This window comes from Carcharodon carcharias, chromosome 8 (assembly GCF_017639515.1).
Source record: "Carcharodon carcharias isolate sCarCar2 chromosome 8, sCarCar2.pri, whole genome shotgun sequence".
Lineage (NCBI taxonomy): Eukaryota > Metazoa > Chordata > Chondrichthyes > Lamniformes > Lamnidae > Carcharodon > Carcharodon carcharias.
Genome location: NC_054474.1, coordinates 170,813,146 through 170,836,680, shown reverse-complemented (window position 1 = coordinate 170,836,680; position 23,535 = coordinate 170,813,146). Strand labels below are relative to the sequence as shown.

The 23,535-nt window shown below is 43.0% G+C and overlaps 1 protein-coding gene across 1 annotated transcript in view; it reads left to right on the top strand.

The window, feature by feature from the left end:
- Nucleotides 1-23,535, top strand: part of LOC121281538 — a 185,314-nt gene that overhangs the window by 16,913 nt on the left and 144,866 nt on the right. The window contains exons 7-18 of the mRNA XM_041194487.1: nt 490-575; nt 1,513-1,637; nt 3,351-3,614; nt 4,820-4,871; nt 8,473-8,596; nt 11,099-11,246; nt 11,715-11,850; nt 12,372-12,653; nt 14,574-14,685; nt 16,187-16,322; nt 16,442-16,605; nt 22,818-22,932. Coding sequence (XP_041050421.1) covers nt 490-575; nt 1,513-1,637; nt 3,351-3,614; nt 4,820-4,871; nt 8,473-8,596; nt 11,099-11,246; nt 11,715-11,850; nt 12,372-12,653; nt 14,574-14,685; nt 16,187-16,322; nt 16,442-16,605; nt 22,818-22,932 — 1,744 coding nt within the window. The remainder of the gene's footprint in view (nt 1-489; nt 576-1,512; nt 1,638-3,350; nt 3,615-4,819; nt 4,872-8,472; nt 8,597-11,098; nt 11,247-11,714; nt 11,851-12,371; nt 12,654-14,573; nt 14,686-16,186; nt 16,323-16,441; nt 16,606-22,817; nt 22,933-23,535) is intronic.

The window sequence follows — 23,535 nt, the reverse complement described above, 5'->3', positions numbered from 1 at the left end:
GAAAAGTCATAGAAATACTGACAGCCTTTGGTGTTAACAGTATGCCCGGTATTCAAAAGAACTGTCATTAAATAAAACGTCCATCTCTAAGAAGGTTAGAGAGTGCATTGTTTAGTCAGTTTGCTCAATTCTACCGTTGTGATATTTAACATTATTTTCTATGGTTCTATACAAATAAGATTATATAAATAAACGTGAATATATTATAAACAGTATTTTAATTCTGTTTTGAATAGGAGAATTTTATATTCTAATGTTATTCAGGGTTAACATTTAATTTTGGGGCATTCAAAAATTACTCTCCTTTCTTAAATGATTCATTGTGGAATAATGTATCTCTGTATTGTATAATGTATCTCTGTATATAATATATGAATAATGTAACTCTATTGTATAATGTATCTCTGTATATAATGTATGAATAATGTAACTCTATTGTATAATGTATCTGTGTATATAATGTATGAATAATGTTTCTCTGTATTGTAGATACATACTTGAAGTTGAATAAGTTTGGCTCAGATTCAAGAAGCTTATTCAAGACTAAATTGAACGAATTTTCTAACAATACAATGGTAAGTTCTTTTTGAAATTGATTACAAGGACAGTCTGATATAAGATCCTTGTCTGAGAATAGTATTGTCACTTCTGGATATTTAATTTGCCAAGTTGTATAACAAATATGTTTTTATTCAGCACACAATACAGTATGATTGCATAACGTGTTTCTAACATAACTTTGTTGGTACATGTTCGAGCACTGTTTGCAGTCCTCTTATAAAGTTGATGACGGAACAAAGAAACTGCCACAATCAACAGAGCTGTATTGTCAAATCAGGTTTCCTTTTACATGTGTGTGAAAATATTGCTGTACCTTTGACTCTGTTCACTGTTCTTGGTGAAAGGATATAAAGCAGGGCACATCACCTGTATACTGAAATATACTTTTTCACCCAAAGTCGTGAGCAGAGGAAAACATTAAACTCCATAGACACCAGAACATACAGTGAGAGGGAAGGTATGAGCTGTGTTTGCATTTCTTTTAATGCTCAAAAAATAAAACAGTTTGTTCCAGTTCTCTTAGATAACCTTCTGGCATGCATCATCTTGTTGAAATCTTTAACCAAGGGGGGGTAATTTTAACCAAACCTTCTCAGTTGAAAACTGATGTAAGAGGTTTTGAGACCAGACAATAAATTTCAGGCAAGGAGATACTTGACACAGCGGCATTAGGCCAACTTAATAAGCAACATAAGTTATACTTAAACCCAGGCAGCCGATACCCTAGTTTAGATGGTTCTTGTTTCCCACTGTCTTCTAGCAGCACAAACAGCTCATGATACCTGTTCTTCTTTTCTGTTCCTATATCTTTTTGAAATTGGTGCCTTCTTGAAATCTGTGCAACGAACCCCTTGAAGGGAGTTCTTTTATCCTTTGCAGCCAGGAGTCTTGATGTGTCCTGATTTTGCCATTGTGCTTTGGTCTTGTTATTTCATTTGTCAATGATCACAGACCCATGGTTACAACCTGAACATGTTATCCTCGGCACCTAAGCAGCCCACCGTTAACCCTTTCATGTATAAACATCTGCCAAATCCGTATCCTCATTTAGTTATAGCTCCCAAGTCCATTGACCTGTGCGTTTCAAAGCATGTCCTTTGATCAAAACTGGTAAAATTGTTTGAATATTTGTCCCTGCTTCCCTGTTCCTGTTCACACCATCAACCCCTGTTACTGTGTGGTCTTGATTTTACTCATGCCACACAGGCAGTACTCATCTAAAATTAACCCTTCATCTACCAGGAGCTCGTACAAAATACGCATAAAAAGAATTCATGATACCAAAGGTATAAAAAGTACAAAAAGCTGCACATTTCCTACGCTGATGGGACCATCTCTGCAACTTGGTGAACACCTCGCTTGACATTACTTTTCATTAATGTCATTGGAGAGTAGATGTGGGCAGCCAGTTCGATCATAACCGGATGGATTAGATTAAGATTATCTTCGTTTCTTTATCAGACCTACAGTTTAGATACTGTTTATGCATATGAACTTTACTTCTGATTGAATTCAGAGTACAATATAAATCCTGCAATAAATTTCAAGGTGAGAGAAATAACTTTAAAGATACACATCAGTAATTTCTGCGAGGATTTTCCCATCACAACTTTACAGATATGAGGGACTAAGGCCTCACGCTGTATATTTTTAGAAAAAATATATAGATATGCTCATTACTGTTTCTAAAATTTTAAAACTGAACAAAGACCTTTAAAGTGGCTGAAACCATGTCTGTCTGTGACCCCCGAATAAAAGAAGCTACTTGGCAGTTTCAGGAAAACTGGCACCTCTATTATTTCTGAGAAGCCACCAATGACCCCCTGTGGACTGTACAGCCCAAATTCAAAGAGAGCTATACAAAGGCCATCTGCACTTAATAACCCAGGCTGGCCAGAAGGAGATGGATTGTCTGCTCAGACAAAGGTCCTACAACCTCCCTTTCAATTCCTCCTGGCTGAGACATTGAACAGGCTCTGGAATCTAGATGATGGAACGAGTAATATTGCCTGCTGAACTGCACAGCTCAGTCTGCTGTTTACCTTCTGACTAGTAGCCTCATAGAAAAGGAGCTCTGCCCAGGTTGAACACCTGGCCCCATCTACACTGTTTCTGCTGGAAATCCTGTACTAAAAGACTGATTCCTCCCTGTGTGCCTATCTCACTGGGTGAAGTCCACATCACCGGAAAAGTGGAATCTACATTGGTTTTCAGCCTGCTGACCTCTGTGAAGGAAAACCTCAATGGACTTGGACCCTGGACTCTGAAACTCATGTGCACCAATATTTATTTTCTCTGTAGTCTCTGTACTGTAAAACCTTCTTTTCTCTATCCTTCCCTTTACTCTCTGAGTGTGGAGGCAATATTGCATTGTGATCCCCTTTTGTGTTTTGAATGTGTGCAGTAAACTAACCCTTCATCCACTCTCGAGTTTGCTGTGGGGTTATTAATAGAAAACTGAGGGGTTGGGGAAAAATGCCATCACTTATAAAGAGGAAAACAAATTAAGGCACCTCTCTGTTTACAGACAGATGACGAGAGGAGGAATTAGTGCTTTTTAAATTAACCCCCCTCCTGCCCGTCGCAGAAATTAGGGGCTCAAACCCAGTATCGCCTATTTGGATTTGACCACAGTCCAAGTAGGACATGAGCTAAATCTGATATAAAAGAGCCAATTGGAAACCAAAGAGAAAACCTCAGTGGCTGGAACAACTTTTAAAACACAGTAACTTACCACAGCAAATTCCCTTTTCCCTAACACTAAGAAAATTGCAATGTTCAATATCTAGAGGTGGGGGGAATGGTGAGACATTGGCATACCTCATCACAGAGCAGCTGAAAGCTGTAGCTAGAGAGGTACAATTAAAATTGTCCAGTAAAGAGAAGAGAAGTGAACTGATCCAGTTGTTGGTAGAACATTTGGATCTCTCATATCTAACAGAACTGTTGGATGTAAAGCTCAACCACGACTCCAAATCCCCTCCCGTGGCCAAATTCGATCTGGGAAAGCTCAGAATTCAGCTAGAATTTCAGGAGAGGGACAAAGAGCACAGGCAAGGGAAGAGGAAAGGGAAAGAGAACTCCAGCTACAAAAATTGGAAATGGAGCTAGCAGCTCAAAGGGAAAGCGAGACCAGGCAACTGGAAACGGTGAGGGGAAAATCTCTCTCTACCCAGTAGCACCCCCTATCTCCCTCACCCAGAACCACTCTCTGAGGCCCACCAGTAGGTTAGATTCATTGCCAAATTCGAAGACAGTGATGTGGAGTCATTTTTTGCCATTTTTGAGAAGGTAGCAGGAAGCTAAAATGGTCATCAGATACCTGGACCTTTTTAAATTCAAGGGCAGCTGTCAGGGAGAGTCCAAGAGGTCTACTCCATGCTGACTCCTGATGTGCCCATGAATGATGAGCAGACCTAGGCCGCCATCCTAAGTGCCTGCGAGTTAGTCCCAGAGGCAAATCGCCAGCAATTCTGGAACACTCGACAGAAACCCACCCAAACCTACATCGAGTTTAAACGGCTGAAGCAAATTGCCTTTGACCAATGGGTAAGGTCCCTAAAGATCCCACATGCCTGCAAGGGATTGTGGGAGTTGATATTGTTAGAGGGATTTAAAAACTGCTTTCCCCTCCAGCCTGAAGGAACAGGGAATCGTCACAGCCCAGGAAGCAGCTGTCTGGACAGACAGCTCCGATCCCATCCATAGGCCTGGAAACTCAGGCAGACCCTCTCCAAGCCACGTGCATGAGCATGGAAAGATAAGCAGGGTTCCCGAGATAGCAAGGGCCTCCAACCCAGGAAATAAAACACAAAGGTGGGTATAAGGAGCCCTCTTGCAGCCCGAAAGGAGAACACCGTGAGGTCACTGTGTTCCCATTGTAATAAAATAGGCCAATCCAGGCCTGAGTGCTGGAAATTATGAGGAAAGCCTGTAGGTCTTAAAGGGTACCAGAAGAGCAGTCACCCAAAGGACACCCCAGTGGGTAGTGCAACAGAGCCGGCAGACACTCTCGCTACAGAAACGTTCCCTTTGGAAGGCATATGTGTTCGAGTCAAACAACTCCCAGAGAGCTTCTGGTATTTTGTCCTTTCAGGGTGGAAATGCCTCCTGTGCAAAATGCTCACCTTCCCCCATTGATGTCGGATTCTCCACTATAACGGAATTGCATAACGGATCACATCTCCTAACCCCTTCCATTTTTGTCGGGACCTGCACGTTTTGTAAACCAAATAAATGTATGTCTTGCTGAAAAAAGAAACCTGGCATCAAAGTTTTTTGGCTTGCACTCGCCAGGGCAGCTGTGCAAGGTAAACCAACAGTAAAAGGAACAACAATTTATACTGCAAGAGAAGAGAGTGCTAACTGGTTGGCAAATGCCCTCTGGTAGAGGCATTGCCATGGAGAATGCAGCACAAAACAGTAAACTTATAGTTGCCAAGCTTCTGTTTCAAATTCAAACTAGGCAGGTTGACTCTGATTGGTCAAGGCATTGTCATGGGGAATGAAGCAGGGAATGGCTGTCCCCCAAGCTTTGGTTTAGTTGGAAAAGACATAATACATGGACACGCTCCTTCTGGCTGCAAAGGAGGGGGCCTGTGCGTGAATATATGTGGATTTAGCATGCATAAATAAGCCAAACTGCAAGCCTGACTGATAACCTTAAATCAGGGTTGTTTAGCAAGTGTTGTCCAATCGTGGACATTGATGCTAGACACTATGGGTGGAATTTTGCCCTTGGTGGGGGTGCTTGGCACTGAGAGGCAGTAGCAGTCAGGAAGCCGACCACCGCCTGCGATTGGCACTGGACCGTGATTCCATGCTGGTGGGCCGATTAAGACCCGTCCAGAGTGGAACGTGAGTGGCAGCGCTGAACGCTGCCCCTGCTGGGAGGGAGGAGGGCGAGCGGGCCGAGCGTGAACTTCACGCATGCGCACGAGCGAGCGCTTCGTAATCTCCCCGAGGCAGCTCCGTGCCTCAGGGAGATGAAGAGATGTTTTTAAAAAATAAAAATGTAGTAAAACATGTCCCCCCCTCCCCTTCCCAATGTGACTGTGCACATGAGCAGGGACATGTTATTAAAGTTCTCATTTTATTTTTATTTGCTTTTGGAAACCTCATCCCGCAGCGAAAATTTTAATTTAATCGATTACTTAACGGCCTTAATAGGCCGCTTAATTGTCGGGTGTGATGCCAGCTCCCGCAGCACACCCGCTGACCAAACCATCGCGCGGCTGCCCGTTGACATTGGCACGCTCGGCCGATGTCAACGTGCGTCATTTCACCTCGAGTGGGTTGGACACGCACCCGCCCGCCGAGCGAACATTTCTGCCCTGTGTTTTGAGTTTTGCCAGCGTGGGCTGGCTGGGTGCGGTCGGCGCTCCGCCTGGTTGTGAACAGCCAAAGGGACAGGCTGTTCGGTACAATCCCCCAGTTATTGGAAGGTATGGCATTACACACCTGGCATCACGTGTGAGTCATACTGGGCAAGGGCAGCAGGTTCCCCTTCCTAATAGGATAGGTGAACCGGATGGGTTTTTGCAACAGTCAAAGATAGCTGTCATGGTCACCATTCCTGAGGCTAGCTTTATATTCCAGATTAATTAATTGAATACAAACTCCACCAGCTGCTGTAGTGGGATTTGAACCCATGCCACCAGGTCATTAGTCTGGTTTTAAGTATTGCCTGTTAAGAAAAGCACTGATAAAATCTGAAATCTAGAATGGGAGCAGCCCCATCCCATCTGTGGTACATAGAGACACAGTAACAGCAGAGCAGTAACAGCAGCCTGAAATGTCTTGCTCACCATGTGCACAGCTCCAAGGCCGTTGAGTGACTGTGAGGTGGAGGCGTGGAACCCTGAGAGGCCATGCAGGAACAGGTTAATGTATCTTGATGCGACTAAGAGACAAGGAGGTCCTGAGAAGTAGTGGTTGAACTTTGCAACCTGCTGTGAGAAGACTCCAGCCAAGGGGAAACCAGAGGCATGTACCTCCTGTGGCCTTGATAGTGACTGTGACCCTTTCTTCATGACCAGCCCTTTCCAAAGCTTCATGTCTGATCTCTGTGGGATCTCACAGTCCAAAGCTCACTGGTGCATCCAGCATGTAATGGGTGCCCTTTTTGCCAAGCTGGTGCACTTCATCTCCTTTGACACAGATGCCGCAGCGCTGATACAGAGGGTGACAGGATTTGTCTTGTTCCCAAGATTCCTCCAGGTGCAGCATTGGCGTTGGAGCCAGAAATGAGGAGGAATGGGGTCCTTCCTCAGATTGGAAGAGGAGGAGGAAGAAGTGGTACGCACCCATGAGAAGGGTGAGGTGGAATGTCAACAAGAGGGCCCCCCAGAGACAAGGGGGGGTCTTTTATGCATGATATGAGGAGTCCATGTAGGGCACTATCGATGCCAGAGACCTTCTAGTACAATGGTGCCTCACATGATGAGAGCCTGTCGTGAGGTTGAAAGCTGACAGGAAACCAGAGTAGGTGCTTGACTACATCAAGGGAAGGCCATTGAAAAGATCCTGTGATCCAACCTGATAGAGGATTGATGATCCAAATGTGGATGCACAGTTCAGCTCAGTTGAGACAATAAAGACTTTGGACTGCATGGACATGTCCAAAAACCTGTAAATATATTCTAAATAGTTATTATTTTCTATAGATAAATGTATTCGTTCTGTTTGCACATCTCTAGTTTCTTACTTAACACAATTAAACTTATCTAAACACCACAGTGATCCTATTAGTGCTCCAGCTGATGTGGTATCCTCTGGCCTCAGACTCTCTGACATTGTGCTCCCCTTGTTGCTGCAGAGAAGGTGCAGGCAGGCTGCACATGTCCCTGACTATATGGCCGTGAGGGTCATGGCTGTCAGCCTTGTCATGCAGTGACCCGTTGGGACCCTACTTCAGACCGCAAAACCTGCACCTATGCAGAGACAGCCACCTTCACTTGGACTCAGCTAGCCGATGAAGCATCTGGCTGAGGGATCAGAGGATGGTGTGATTCCCTCCATAAGCGTGGAACCCTCATCCGCTTCCTCTGAATACCGAGTCCTTGGACTAGTGTCCTGATGCCTGGACAGGCTGAGGCTCAGCTGCTGTCCCCTCCAGCCACCCATTGGTCATCCTTGAGATAGCCCCGTTCAGTGGCTTTAGCTACTCTCCAACTACTGCAATGGAGCTATTGCCACTGTGCAGGAGACCTCTTACCTCTTGCACGAGGTCTCGAACCTCCTGCATGCACTGTGCAAACTGGCACATTGTTTTTATCATGAGGTTGGCCACTCTCTCATGTCTGCTCCTTATGTGCTCCCCGGGACATTGTCAAGGTTATGATAATGACAGACTCCTCTAGCAGGAGTACATGATCGCACAATGCTTCAGGAATCTCAGATAGATGATTACATACCTGCCTCTGCAGGGTCAAATACTCAATCCCAAAGCTGGAATAAAACAATGACCACATGAATAATTAAGGGAATGCAGTCAACAGGCGAGTTCACACAGTCAACAGTATATCAGCCAGCAGGGAAATACATGGCACTTACACTCCAAGGGTCACAGGTCTCCTCCAGAAGTATGTCAGGGCTAATTCCAAGCTATCCCATGGCTGTTGCACTGTTTGATGCCCTTTTATGGGCAGGGGACAGGAGGGACGTAACTTCGCCTCAGATGTGTTCTGACCCCAAATCCGAGCCCAAACCCAATGGCAGCAGCCAACCTGTACCCAAAACCCACCTCCCGCCGAAACTGATGAAAATGGCGGGTGTGTCAGGCGACATTTATGGGTACAGTTTGAGAGTGGCAAAACTAGTCTTTCGCAACCCAAAGACAAAAACTCAGCCCAAGGTGGTTCAAGTTCATGCTGAAAATTTCCTTTCTGATTCAGTTTTTCTTTTTTGCAGCTCCAGAACATTTTCAGTTTGATCAATGCTGAAATTGCTTTCAATACAGAAGTGATAATGTTTGAAATTTCTAACAGTGAAAGAGATTTTCTCTATAATTCGCACCTTATTCTCTTGCTGTCGTGTAGGTGGATCTCATGTTGAGAAAGGGCTCCATGGAAACTAGTGGTTACTTGTTCAAGTGGTTATCCTTAAGATGTGAACCCAGACAATAAATTTCAGCAGATTGTATAGTCCACAGGAGAATCACAGCGGAGCCAGATCATGGTCTCATCTGACACTGATAAAAATGACATATTCCAGTAGGATTTGTCAGTAGCTTTCAAGATTGGGTGACTGGACTGATTTTGTTTTCTTCTCACTCCTTAGAATTGAATCATAGAAACTTTACAGCACAGAGAGAGGCCATTTGGTCCATCATGCCTATGCCATCCAAAAGCCGAGTCACCCAGCCTAATCCCACTTTCCAGCATTCAGTCCATGGCCCTGCAGGTTATGGTACTTGAGGTGCACGTCCAGAAAGCTTATAAATGAGCTGAGGGTTTCTACTCCCACTGCCCTTTCGGGTAGTGAGTTCTAGACTCCCACAGCCCTCCTCATCTCCCCTCTAATATTTCTACCAATCACTTTATATCTATCCCCCCTCCTTGTCTCTGACCTCTCAGCTAAAGTAAATAGGCCCTTCCTATCCACTCTATGCAGGCCACTTACAATTTTGTACCTCTCAATCAAATCTCCTCTCAGCCTCTTCTGTCCCAAGGAGAACAGGCCCCAGCCGATCTAACCTTTCTTCAGAGCAGCAAATTTCCAGTCCTTGTAAATCTCCTCTCTACCCTCTCTTATGCAATTACATCCTTTCAGTAATGAGATGGTGTTAAGACCCAGCCATTTGTCAAGCTGAGTTACTTAAAATCCCAGCGGGAAACCTTAAACCACTGTCATAACCTATATTTTCAAGTGGTATGTTTGAGAGGCAGCTCTGAATTCAGAAATCAAATCACATGTTCTTGGGAGGTTTTTATATCAAATTACACGATACATTTATTAGTTTACACATGTTAAACATACACACTTGGCTACAAATTACTACTATCATAACTTGTAACAAATTCCCAAACTAACCTCTACTAAGGCCACAGCAACCCATAGGGCAGGATTTTACGCATCGGCAAGTGGGGGTGGGGTCCGCTCGCTGACGCATGAAATGAAGCGTGGTGATGTCGGGCAGAACTCCCAACGTCACCGCGCCCCATTAAAATTTTCAGGAAGGCGGGGGCGCAGCGAAATCAGCTGCGAGCCCACCAACCTGTCAATGGCCGATTGAGACCATTGTCAGAGGCTATTAAGTAATTAAAGGACCTGCCCGTCCAACCTTAAGGTCAGCGGGCAGGCTAAGAGCCCCAGCGGGAAGTAGAAAAAGCATCAAACCTCATCCACCAGCGGGATGAGGTTTCATGTAGCTTTTTAAAAATTTTAATAAAGGTTTTGTGAAAATTATGGACATGTCCCAACTCATGTGACATTGTCACATGAGGGGACATGTTAGGGAAATTTTATTTTCTATTTTTCTCTTTTTGACATTTTACAGCCAATCTCCCTGAGGCTGCACTTAGCCCCAGGGAGATGCATGTGCTCCTCTGTGCGCATGCGCGAAAGAGCGCACTCTCGATTTTAGGAATCCCCCCCCCCCCCCCGCCTGCACAGGGAACGCACAGCGCTTCTGTGAGGACATCACGCTAGGTGGGCTTGAATTGGCCCGCCCATGTAAAAGGGCGCCGCGCCTCCAACTGGGGGCACCGATCAGAAGCACATCTGTGCGCACCTGCCCATCAACTTCTCCCCCGACGGGGGAAAATTCAGCCCATAGACTTTAACCAGACACCAGGCAAAGCATTTTCACCTTACAAATTCAAAATGAGGTTCCTTTCACTTTGGTTCCTTTGCAGACACAGTTGCAGACTTACAGGCTTTGATCTTATATTGCCTCTGCCTCTGCCCTGCACACACAAAACTGCTATCAGTTATACCCAACGCAGCTCATTGAATGTAAATTCTCACTGTATCGCCAGCCCCTTTGAACTCCACCTCTTCTAACAGTAAAACCCCTTTCGTCGTACCAATTTTATAAACATTGCTTGGTCTCTGCTAGCTAGGTGCCAGGTTTCACTACCCTTCTTGAATGCTCTATTCAACAAAATGCAAATGCACTCTACCTCTCTTACATCTTAAAACCAGCACACATCAGAGCACCCAGACTAGCTGGCTTTAATCCAATTAAGACACACCCACGGACTAACCCCCTATTTAAAAAAAAATTTCAATAACATTATTAGCTTCATGACACATGACTGGAACTGCACACAATACTCAAGTTGTGGTCTAACTAATGTTTTATATAGTTCCAACATACCTCTTATATTCTATGCCTCAGCTAATAAATGGAAGGATTCCATATGCCTTATCTAAGGATAGTGAGGGAAATGATTGTCTTTAATTCTGTATCAATTGAGATTAGAGTACTGAGCACAGATCTGGCTCTGCTTGGCTTAATGCCATACTGTGTGGTGCATTTTACAGTTATAATTTTGAAGAATACATTAAAGACCTGCCCTGTGAGTTTTCTCAGGGATTCTCCTGACCGACCACTGTAACTTTGCTCGAAGATTATTGCACCTATCCAGTTTCTCTTCTGATCTTCCGCTGATGTTACAACAACCGTCTGGGAGAGCCCCTGAAGGAACGTACCAGTACATAGATATTAGAGTGTCCTTTCGGTAACTCATCAATTTCCAAAGCAATGATCATTCAAATGAGAACCCAAGATTACTTAGTCAGAAATACAAATAATTGGAGGCTGAAGGTTGTAGGGTTTTTTTTACATTATGTTCAGTTCCTTTGTTGCAAAAATAAATAAATCCCAATTAATTGACCCTGCTACTAATTTAGCATGTTTACATAATGTATTGTAGTGTAATGCATTAATAGAATAGATATGTTAATGAGCGATGTAGACTTTGGTGTATCAGTGACTTCGACAGTCATGGGTTAGACTCGAGAGAGAGAGTGAATGGAACACTGCACTCAGGAGAAACATACCCACTCTGTAACCTTTCATATATATAGTGTTAATAAACTAGTTTAAGCAAACACCAGAATAAGACTACAGTCTCTCTAGGTAAGGTAGGCCATGCATGCCACAAGCCAGCAACCACTGTACGAGTATATGAAACATGGGGTCGCAGCAGTAGAGACACCAATCTGAAGCAGGATTCGTACCATCAATGGAACCATGGCAAGAAAGCGAAGAAAAACTTGGTAGCAGAAGAGATTTACCAACCTACTGTAGGAGGCGGCAAACTGGAAAGATGCCTGTACCCGGTGAGCAGCCACTTGCCTCTACCTCGCCCATTTGCGTGTCTCGAGGGCCTGCAGAGAGACCAAAGTTGGGAATTATGCAAGAAGCATTTCCTCTGATATCGAGCAGCATTGGGCCTTCATGCTAAAGAGCAGAAGCACCAGGTCAGTTCATTTCTTTATACAGTGGGTCCAGGAGCTGACATTGACCCCTGAGGGAGGGGGTAGGACAGTCCTCTGCAAACTTTGGCACCATCCTCTTTCTCTGTCTCTTTAAACTTGTTTAAAGCAAATACCAGAGTAAGACTACAGTCTATCTAAGTAAGATAGGTCACGCATGCTACAAGCCAGCAACCACACCACGAGTATATGAAACAATTATTATCTTTACAGTAGTCATGGCAATAAAGATTAAGTTAATCTAAAGCTAATGTTATGCAGGAAAATATTCATTTGTCACTTTTTATTAATTGCTCAAGTAACAGGAGAAATGGATAAAAATGGTGCACTCATGAATGCAATTGACATAAATTCTCCTTGCACAGGTTACTGAGTACATGTCTTTGAGCAGTGCAAAACTTGTCCCCGATATTTCTGAAGCTGAGACTCTACTGGAGACAGTACAACATGTTCTGAGCATAGAAAATGCCACTTTGCAACCAGCTGACATGCTAAGTATTATACGTTTGCTGCAAAATGTCGCCAACATGGAACCACAAGTAAATGACACCAGAGAGGCACTGGAGAATATAAGCCGAAGCTTCATAGATGTAGCTGGTGAGGTTCTTGATCAGCACAATGCGGAAGGGTGGACTGAAATTAATGAGGTAATCAGTCACGTTTCTTAATTTAACACAATTGTTTGAATTAGGGATTGGGAAAGATCATTTTGAAGTATAACCTGGTTTTTTGTGCAATAACAATCAGTGGCCAAGCTGCAACAGAATGATCGTTTGCCCCAGAAGCATTCAATTTGGAAAGTTCGTATCTCGACAGCATCAATATTGCTGCCATTTTAGCATGTCAGTAGAAAATAATTCTGAAAATTACCCCGCTTACTCAAATTTAAACCAAAATTAAAGGGAGTTATTCACACAGCAGGAAACAGCAGCCTGTTTCCCACTGAGCTATCCCCGGGACCAGGCTAGGGCCAGAAGAAATTCATCAAGGCAAGTTTCAAATTTGTAATACCATCTTCCGGTGGCACCAGGAGGTGAAGGAGTGACCCTGCAGGCTCTACGCAGAAATATTAAACCTCCCCTTCTGCGGACTCATCCCCCACTGCCTCAGGGCACTCTGGGAAATCAGTCAGCGACTTTCAACGAGCCCCGGGCATTTTTTCCAACGTGGGTGAGTTTTGAAAGGGTATCAAATTCGTCTGGTGAAAGCTGATCCCCTGTTACAATTGGTCCCAAATCATTGAAAATCTTGATGCGGCTAATGGGAACGACTTTTATTTGTTATTTAAGACCTACTTGCCTGCTATTGAGCGGGTGATAGTTTAACTAGTATTGGGCTGAGGGTACCGGCAGAGGTTTCAAACTGTTGTGGTGGATGTGGAGAACTGTCAATTTTATGATAAAAAGCAAAATGCTGCGGATGCTGGAAATCTGAAACAAAAACAAAAATAGCTGGAAAAACTCAGCAGGTCTGACAGCACCGGCGGAGAGAAATACATCTAACATTTCGAGGATTCGAAACGTTAACTGTGTTCTTCTCTGCAGATGCTGTCAGACCCATTGAGTTTTTCCAGCTATTTTTGTTTTTGTGTCAAATTTATGAGGTGTCTAAATGGCATTGTCTCTCTTAATTTATTGAGCAGCACTGATGATGATCATGTATCAATCAAGATACTAATTGCACATATAGAATAAAATCTGAAATATAAAACAAAAATCTTTTTAGACTTATTACCTGTGGTTTCATTATCTTCATGTGGGCTCAAAAAGAGTTCCTCAGTTCCCAATTGTATCGTGTATCATTATTTATAATTAGAATTGATACCTGACTGATAAATTATCCAGGGAAATGAAATTTGTTGTGTTAGCTTACAGGTACATAAAATATTTTAACAAGTGTCATTTATTTGAACTTTGAACAAATATAAATAAAATTCTATAACAATTACTTAGAGCAATTATGTTATGTGAAATACTTAAGCTTAATCATTATTTCAAATGAGCAATGTGCATCCAGTATATCTGCTTAAATTAACCAGACGAGATGATAATTATGGAATACCAATTAATTAGTTTCAATTGCACTAGTTATTCAATCTATACTTGGGTAAAAAGGCAGATAATTAAAAACCTATATAAATTTCTGATCTATTAGTGACATTCCTAATTCTTCACAGAATTGCACGCACCATAATAATTTACAGTTAAAAATACAGCCTATTGGATATTACTTTAGTCTATCTGTGCATTAGCCCACAGATTAATAGAATTTTCACACATAACTCTTTATTGTGGCTAAATTGGATGTCCTGGAGCTGCTAACAAGGAGACATACTGTAAACTGAAGGCCACTCATTCATGACTCTCCAGTCATTAGAGGGGTGCATTGGCAAAGTTTGAAAAGGAGTTTATCTATTTGCCTCCTTGCCTGAGAATTGATAAGAAGCCTAATAAAAGTGGAAAAATATTTAACAAAATAGGTGTGTTTCTTTTTAAAAAGTACCTGAAAATTGTATTGTTTTATAAAGTCCATACAATGTATTGATGTTTGATAATCTTTGATCGTAGATTGTTCAGGGTCCAATGGCAGTAGTTTATGGTGTTGACAGAATGGTGCAAAACCTGAACAAACTGCTTACTTCTGACCAAGAAAATATAGTCATTAGAAGTAAAAACATCCGTAAGTATAATGTCAAAGATCACCTGGAGAAAATATTTAAACATTGGTCATTCTTCAGATATTAGATGAAAAAAAACATCATAACCCATAAAGTAAAATCCCTCCAACAACATGGAAATATGCACCTGTTATTTCACGAACCCATTGGTCATCCTTGTAAAGCTACTTGAGCTTAATACTTTAAAACAGGGTAGCGAAGATTATAAAGTTGTAAAAATAAACATGGCACCCTAGGATTTAAAAATATGGTTGCAATATACAAAAGCAAAAATGTAATGGTAAGTCTTTACAAATCATTGCTTAGGCCACAGTTTTGAGCACCTACTTTTAGAAACATAGAAACTAGGAGCAGGAGGAGGCTATTCGGCCCTTCGAGCCTGCTCCACCAATCAGTACGATCATGGTTGATCCTCTATCTCAACGCCATGTTCCCGCTTTCTCTCCATGTTGCCCCTAATATCCAAAAATTTAAGACCATGGAGTCAACCATGGTCGAAACACAGGATAAATTTGTTAGCATTATTTAAATATAGGACAGAATCTGCTCACCTTTGGTCCTGCCAGAACGGATGGACCATTTGTGGGTCGGGAACTTGACTTTAGTGATTTGCCCACCAGTCACAAGTACCTTATCAGCCATGGACAATGTGTGTGACCTACTCCACTGGGGAGGAGGTCTTGCACCAGGAGGCTGCAGTGACCTGTTGTGAGAGCTCAAGTCTCCTGAGGGGCTGGAGCTCAGACAGGTCGATATGGACCATGTTGGTCATCTCGCCCCCTTCCAGTAGAATTTCTTCATTTATGTGACCGGCTCGGCTCACTCTTTGCTCAGCGTGACCCCATGTTGTCGGTGGTTGAGTATGCGGTGACAATCCCATCTGTGGAGGGGAGGGACAAATGGTTGAGGAGAAGACTCAGGAATATGTTTGAAATGGGAAAGAAACTGCACTGGTTGGGCTGAGGCCCACTTTTGGGTGGTTTATTTTGCGTTTGGCTTGAACCTGACCCAGGTCACCTGAAAAAAAGGGAATGTTCCCGAGCATTAACATCCCTCACCTTGATGCACATAAGTAGTTAAATAGAGAAAAAGAAAGTTAAAAGAAAGCCGATTAAATATTTCAGAAAAGGCAACAATAAAGCTGGATTTCCACTTTGCTGTGTGCATCAACGGGTAACATTAACTATTTCGGTATTGAATCGGGCGTCCAGGATGCACCCCATTCGATTTCTCCTTTCCACTGCCTTCAGTCAGATATGGTGTCATGCGGATTTTTAAGCCCATTTTTCCCATTTTATATCATCCTACAAATTTAAACTTATCCCCATTGTCTGTAACATACTGTAAATAAACCTGACAGCAGTGACTCCTGTCAGACCAGGATATGGCATCCTCAGCTAGCTGGGAATTCTATATCAAAATTCCGAATATGGCTCAGCGGTTTCGCAAAATGTTCCGATTGAGTCAGATCGTTGCATTTATTATTTCCACTGTATTTTGCAGAACTTGAAATCAGACATAAGCTGCTCAGCAGTTTTACAAATGGCAGTGACGTCTATATGAGTGATATAAACAACAAATCAGCTGACCAAATAGGACTTCCTAAAGAAGCAATTGAAAGACTCCAACAAAGAGGGAAGTATTGCTCGTGACGTGTGCTGTATCATGGGCAGAGATATGGTTGGCGTTAGTTAAATTTAGTGCAAAAAACATGTATTAAAATAAGTTTTCTGACATTTTCGTATTTCCCTTGAGCAGGTTGCCTCCTGTCATGAGAACTTCAGTGTGTGTAAATGATATTCTGCAGGAATTAAGTGTTGAATGGGTTTGGACTTCAGGTTCAGAGCAGAAAAAGTTTGACGATTGTCAGATAATTAGGTCAAAACTTGCCACAATATTTTGGGAACCTCACCATGATACTCGTACTGAAATTATGGACCAGATTTGCCTCAAAGCGGCAAAGAAACAGTGGGGCAGAATTTACCCCCCCCCCCCCCCCCCACTTCCCCCCCCCCGTTGAGGGGGAAGTTGAGGAATGGGCACGCGGAGGTGCGCCAGTTAAGGCCTGTCCAGTGTGACGTCCGCATGAAAGCGCTATGTGCATGCGCACGAAAGAGCAAAGTGCTGCCTCAGGGAGATCGGCTCTGCAATAAAAAATATTAAAGATAGAGAAAAAATAAATTCCCTGACATGTCCCCTCATGTCACACTGTCATATGCCTTGGAACATGTCCTTAACTTTTAAAAACACTTTAATTACATTTTTAAAAACCCACATGAAACCTCATCCCGCCCGTGGATGAGGTTTGATGCTTTTTCTAATGCCCGCCAGGGCTCCTGGCCTGTCCACCAGCCTTAAGGTTGGACGGGCAGGTCCATTAATTACTTTAATGACTCTGTCAATGGCCTCAATTGGCCCTTGACAGGTCGGCGGGCGCACAGCTGATTTTACTGAGCCCCCGCCTACCTGAACATTTAAATGGGGGCGGGGTGACGTCGGGAGTTCTGCCCGACATCACCGTGCGTCATTTTATGCACCGGCGAGCAGGCCCCACCCCCACCCACCGATGGGGAAACCCTGGTCCTGTATTTGCCCACAGACTTTCTATGACATTTTGCACTGGAACTTATGGTAAATTAAAGAAACCAAAAGAAAAAGTAAATTTAAAAACCAATTTAAATCACCAAGACTAATTAAACCTGAAGGAATGAGACTCCATGCTTGTTAAAGTTAATTTTCAGTGCCAGAGAGGCTGTTTGGTCGTAATTAAGTCTTACCATTTTGATTCAATTTTAGTTACCCTAGAATGGACAGATCTTTAGTTTTTTTCTGGTGAGTTTAGTGTGTAAATGTCGGGTAAGTACAGCAACTTTTCGCTGCTCCATATATTTTAATGGTGAGTGTTCCAGTGAGATACCATTCTCAGTTAGCTTTTGGAGGAGCAGGACATCTCAAACACCTGATTTCCATATTTAACTGTGCATGTGCAGTCACTGGAAATTGCTGTTGAATTTATATTTCGAAAATGAGCATTGTTAGCCTCGCAGTTATTTGTACCTCAAAATCCTGCCAAATCTGTTTATTTTGGTTTAGGCTTTAGCAATTGGGTTATCAAAAATTACAATGATCCGTGTTTCTCTGATTTTTCTTCTCCAAATCTCGTCCAACCTAATCTCCTTCCAACATTTCTATTGCATTGAGTAACGATTCTTCATATAATTGGAGTCATTCTTTCCTAATTCCTCAAAAGTGTGGAACCTCTTGCCTTCCCCCATCTTCCAACCCTGCTGCAACCCGGGAGCTTCTAAAACCCAAGCTTAGCATTTCTTAATAAAAACTTCCTGGTTTATGTCATCGTCTATTTTTCTCTTTTCAACTTTGGTAGTGTCCTAAACTATTAGCCATTCATTTTGGTTTCTCAGTAAGAAAAAATAGCCTGTCTTGCTCTTTTGTGAAAGACCTTGAGTGCTTGGGCAGGGGTTTCTGGCCCCACCTGTCACTAGAATTATCCAGTACCCCCTCGAAGGTCAATGTACTTCTAGCTGGGCCACCACATCACCCGCAGGAGGTCCCACCACAGCAGGGCTGGCAAATCCCAGCCCTCATCTCAGTTCTTCCACCACAAGACCTGATTCTTTTCTATCACCATTTTGTACGCCTGTGAGGCTGTCACAACTTAAACTATAATACTTCCCTAAAGGAATTAACTTCTGGGATATGTGTCTTGAAGTTCATGGAATCATAGGGTGGTTACAGCACAAGAGGAGGCCATTTGGTCCATCATGTCCTGGCTCTCTGCAAGAGCCACTCAGCCAATTCCACTCCCCCACTTTTTCCCCATCGCTCCACAATTTTTTTCTCTTCAGTTGCTTATTTAGTTCCTCTATGTAAGCCTCAAATGTATCTGCTTCCACCACACTCTCAGGTAGTACATTTCAGATCCAATCCATGTGCTAGGATAAAAAAAAGCTTTTCCTCATGTCGATGTTGGTCCTTTTGCCAACTTGCTTAAATCGGTGTCCCCATGGGTTCTCAACCCTTCTGCCAAAGGCAACAGTTTCTCCCTATCTACTCTGTCCAGACCCCACATGATTTTAAATAATTCTGTCAAATCACCTCTCAATCTTCTAAGGAGAACAAGCCCAGATTTCCCAATCTGTCCACTTAACTGAAGTCTCTTATTGATGGAACTATTGCTGTGAGTCTTTTTTTCACCCTCTCCAAAGCTTTCACACCCTTCCTAAAGTGCAGTACCCAGAATTGGATGCAATACTCTAGTTAAGGCCAAACCAGTGTTTTCTAAAGGTTCACTAGAATTTCCTTGCTTTTGTACTCTTTGCTTCAATTTATAAAGCCCAGAATCCTTTATACCTTTTTTTATGACTTTCTGAACCAGCTGTGCCTCCTACAACAATTTATGCACATACACCTTCTAAGACCCTCTCTGTTTCTGTCCTCTCCTTAGAATTGTTCCCTTCATTTTATATTGTCTCCCCTTGTTCTCCCCACGGAAATGTGCCACTTCACACATCTCTGCATTAAATTTCATCTGCCACTTGTCCGTCCATCCTACCAGCAAGTCTCTGACCCCATGAAGTCTATCGTTATCCTCTTCACAGTTCACACCACCTTCAAATTTTGTGTCATCTGCAAATTTTGAAATTGCGACCTGTAAATCCAGGTCTAAGTCATTAATATAGATCAAGAAAAGCAGTGGTCTTAGTACCAACCCCTGAAGACCCCACTGTATAGCTTCCTAATGTCCATAAGACAACCTTTCACCACTACTGTCATTTTCCTGTTACTCAGGCAAGTTTCAATCCATGCTGCCACCTACCCTGTTATTCCATAGGATTCAATTTTGATGGCAAGTCTATTATGTAGTACTTTATCAAACACATTTTGGTAGCCCATATCAACGGCATTACCCTGATCAATCATCTCTGTTACCTCATCAAAAAACTCAACCAAGTTAGTTAAATATGACTTGCTTTTAACAAACCCATACTGGCTTTCCCTAATGACTCCGTACTTGTCCAGTTGATAATTTTGACCCAGGTTATCATCTCTGAAAGCTTTCCAATCACCGAGGTTAGAATGACTGGCCTGGGTTTATCCTTACAGCCTGTTTTGAGCAAGGGTGTAACATTTGCAATTCTCCAGCCCTCTGACACTGCGCCTGTTTCTAAGGAGGATTGGAAGATTGTGGACAATGCCTCTGCAATTTCCATGCTTACCTCCTTTAGCATCCCCTGATGCATCTAATCTGGTCCTGGTGGCTTAACCACTTCAAGTACAACCCTTCTAACACCACTTACCAATTTTTAGCCCATCTAGTGTCTCAACTGTCTCTTTCATTATGACTTTAGTGGCATCTTCCTTGGTAAAAGCAGATGCAAAGTATATCTTCTCAAGGGCAATTAGGGGTGGGTAATAAATGCTGGATTTGCCAGCAATACTCACATTCCAGAACAGATATTAGAAAAACAATTAGTACCTCGACTAATCCCTCTGTCTCCAAATGTAATTCCCCTCTTTGGTCCCTAATTAACCCTACACCCCTCTTTTACCACCCTTTTACCATTTATATACCTATGGAAGACTTTTGGATTCCTTTTTATGCTAGCTGCTAGTCACTTCTCATACTCTCTTTGTCTCTCTGATTTCCTTTTTCACATCTCCTCTGAACTTTCTATATTCAACCTGGTTGTCACTTACATTGTCAACCTGGCAATAACACCCCCTTTTCCTGCTCAATCCTAGGCTCTACGTCTCTTGTTATCCAGGGAGCTCTGGCTTTAGTAATCCTACCATTCACCCTAGTGGGAATATACCTTGATTATCTGAATCATCTCTTCTTTAAAGTTCTGTTTTGCCTGCCAATCTTTGATTCAATTTATCTGGGCCAGGTCCGTTCTCACCTCATTGAAATTGACTCTTCTCCAACCAATTATTTTTACTCTGGATTGCTTGTTGTCCTTTTCCATGCGTAAGCTACACCTTATGACACAATGATCACTGTTCCCTGAAAGTTCCCCGATTGACACTTGATGCTCCTCATTCCCCAGGAACAGATCCATCAATCCCTTGTTAGACCAGAAACATACTGATCAAGAAAATTCTCCTGAACACACTTCAGAAACTGCTCCTGCTCCCTGCCCTTTACACTATTACTACCTCAGCCTATATTAGGCTAATTAAAGAGCTCCATTATCGCTGTTCGATAGATATTGCAGCCCTCTGTCATTCCCCTACAAATTTGCTCTTCTATATCTAGCCCTCTGCTAGGTGGCCTACAAAATACAGTCAGTGGTACAATGCTCCATCAATTGTTCCTGAAATCTAACCAAAGAGATTCTGTCCTTGATCCCTCCAGGACATCCTCCCTCTACAGCGCAGAACTATTCCCTTGGATCATTTTAGCCACCCCCCCCCTCCTTTTATCGTCCCCATCTTTCCTGAACACCTTGAGCAGAATGTTACCCGTGGCGCACCGTTCCCGACGGTGGTACAGGAATCCGCTCTCTTGCTGCTTCCCGCACCATTGCGGTTAAAATTTGAAGTGCCAGCGGCTTGCATGGGAGGCAGGTGTGACCATGCAGATTCAGTGCAGGAAACAGCCACCAGCCGACAATGCAGCGGGTACGAGCGGGCTATAAAAGAGCTTCCCCGACAAACAGGGAGGGTCTCCTCATCAGGGCCACAACTTCCCTGCCCGACTCCATTGTCATTAACCTAAGAGTCATTGGGAGGGCAAAGGTTATTTCTGAAGAACACAAGAAATTGGAGCAGGAGTAGTCTATATGGCCAGTCGAGCCTGCTCCACCATCCAATATGATCATGGCCGATCTCAGGCTTCATCTCCATTTTCCCACTCGCTCCTTATACCCCTTCATTCTCTGAAAGACCAAAAATCTGTCTATCCCAGCTTTAACTGTATTAAACAATGGAGCATCCACAACCCTCTGGGGTAGAGAGTTCCAAAGATTCACAACCCTTTGAGTGAAGAAATTTCTCCTCATCTCACCCTAAATGATCGGCTCCGTATCCCTAGACTGTGCCCCCTGTGTTTTAGATTCCCCGACCAGTGAAAGTGACCTCTCAACATCCACCCTATCAAGCCTCTTCTGAATTTTGTAGGTTTCAGTGAGATTGCCTGTAGTTCTTCTAAACTCCAGAGAATATAAACCCAGTTTACTCAGCCTATCATCATTGGGCAACCCGCTCATCCCAGGGGATTCAAATTTAAATCTCACTTGTAATTATTTCACATTACATTGGTTTCACGTTGTTCCTGTGTGCATCATTGTTATTTGTTGGGACTAGCTTAGCCAGAGAACTTAGAGAACTGAGTGTACTGGCATGCCTCATGTTTGGCATGCATTGATGGTTACTGGGGAGTTAGGGACATTTCTTTATTGTGGGAGAAACCTCACTCCCTGAAGCACTCACAACACTTTGCTGCTCCACCCCCCAAACTCATTCAGGTCCGCTCTCTAAACAACCAATCACCTACCTGCCTCACACCTTGATTTTCTGTTGATTTGAACTTGCATTGCTTTCTCTCTCACCACCATTAGTTTTACTTGTTGGTCTCCAATGCTGTTTCCCCTTAGGCTTTCTCTCTCCCTGATACTTTGCCTTTAAGTGTTAGTCTGCAGCACTGTTTTCTCTTAGGTTTGCTCTCTGTATCTCCCATTGGCTCCTTTCTTTTACCTGTTGGTCTCTGACACTGATCTCCCTCAGACTTGCTCTTGCTGCCTCGTGCTGTGACGCCCTGTTTTTATCTTGATGGCCATCAGCACAGTTGCCCTCAGGCTTTATTTAAATAAATATATGCTCAGTTGTTAAGTGCATTGTAGAATTAAGCCATATCAAGCAGGAAGACCCCAGTTACAATGAAACTGTATTCAGCATGTGAATGGCATTGCGAACCTGCAGGCTCCAACTCCACAGGGACACCAACAGTCACCCAACACTCGCAGCACACCAGAAAATGACATATCGTAAGAATAAGGAAAAGTACCTTGTGAAACATAATTGAACTGTACAAATATTGGTAAATCAAATTAGGATTTTTAAGCAAAATAAATTAAAATTTATTGTTCTCCTCTTATACCTATAATACATACAGGTTTAGCAACAGCTACACTTGTGAACACCTGGTATGGCACGCTTTACAGCTTGCTAGGCAATGGCACATGGGACACTAATGGTTTGTTGGAAACAGTTTTTGATGAAGGATTTAAGTGAGTGAAAATAAGTATTTTCCCCTTTTTCCAATAATTTATAACTTTTTATATTTTTATATATATATATATTTTTTATATATTTTTCTTTTCCCACCTATTTCCATTATTTTTAAATGTATTTCCATCCATTGTTTTATCTCTACCTTTTAGCCTATTTCGATCCCTTCCCTTCACCCCATCCCACCCTCACTAGGGCTTTCTGTACCTTGCTCGTCCTGCTTTCTAACCTTAATGTCATCTTTAGCACATTCCTCAGCTAATATCACCACCGTCACCACCTCTTTGTCCCTTTGTCCTTTTGTCTATGACATCTTTGGCAATCTCTCCTTTGCCTCCACCTATCACTGGCCCTCTATCCAGCTCTACCTGTCCCATCCCCCTTCAACCAGCTTATATTCCACCTCATTTCTATATTTCTTAGTTCTGATGAAGAGTCATTCAGACTCGAAACATTAACTGTGTTCCTCTCCGCAGATGCTGTCAGATCTGTTGAGTTTTTCCAGGTATTTTTGCTTTTGTTTTGGATTTCCAGCATCCGCAGTATTTTGCTTTTACTTTAAGTATCTATCTTCAGCTTGCCCAGTCAGCCACCTGACATGT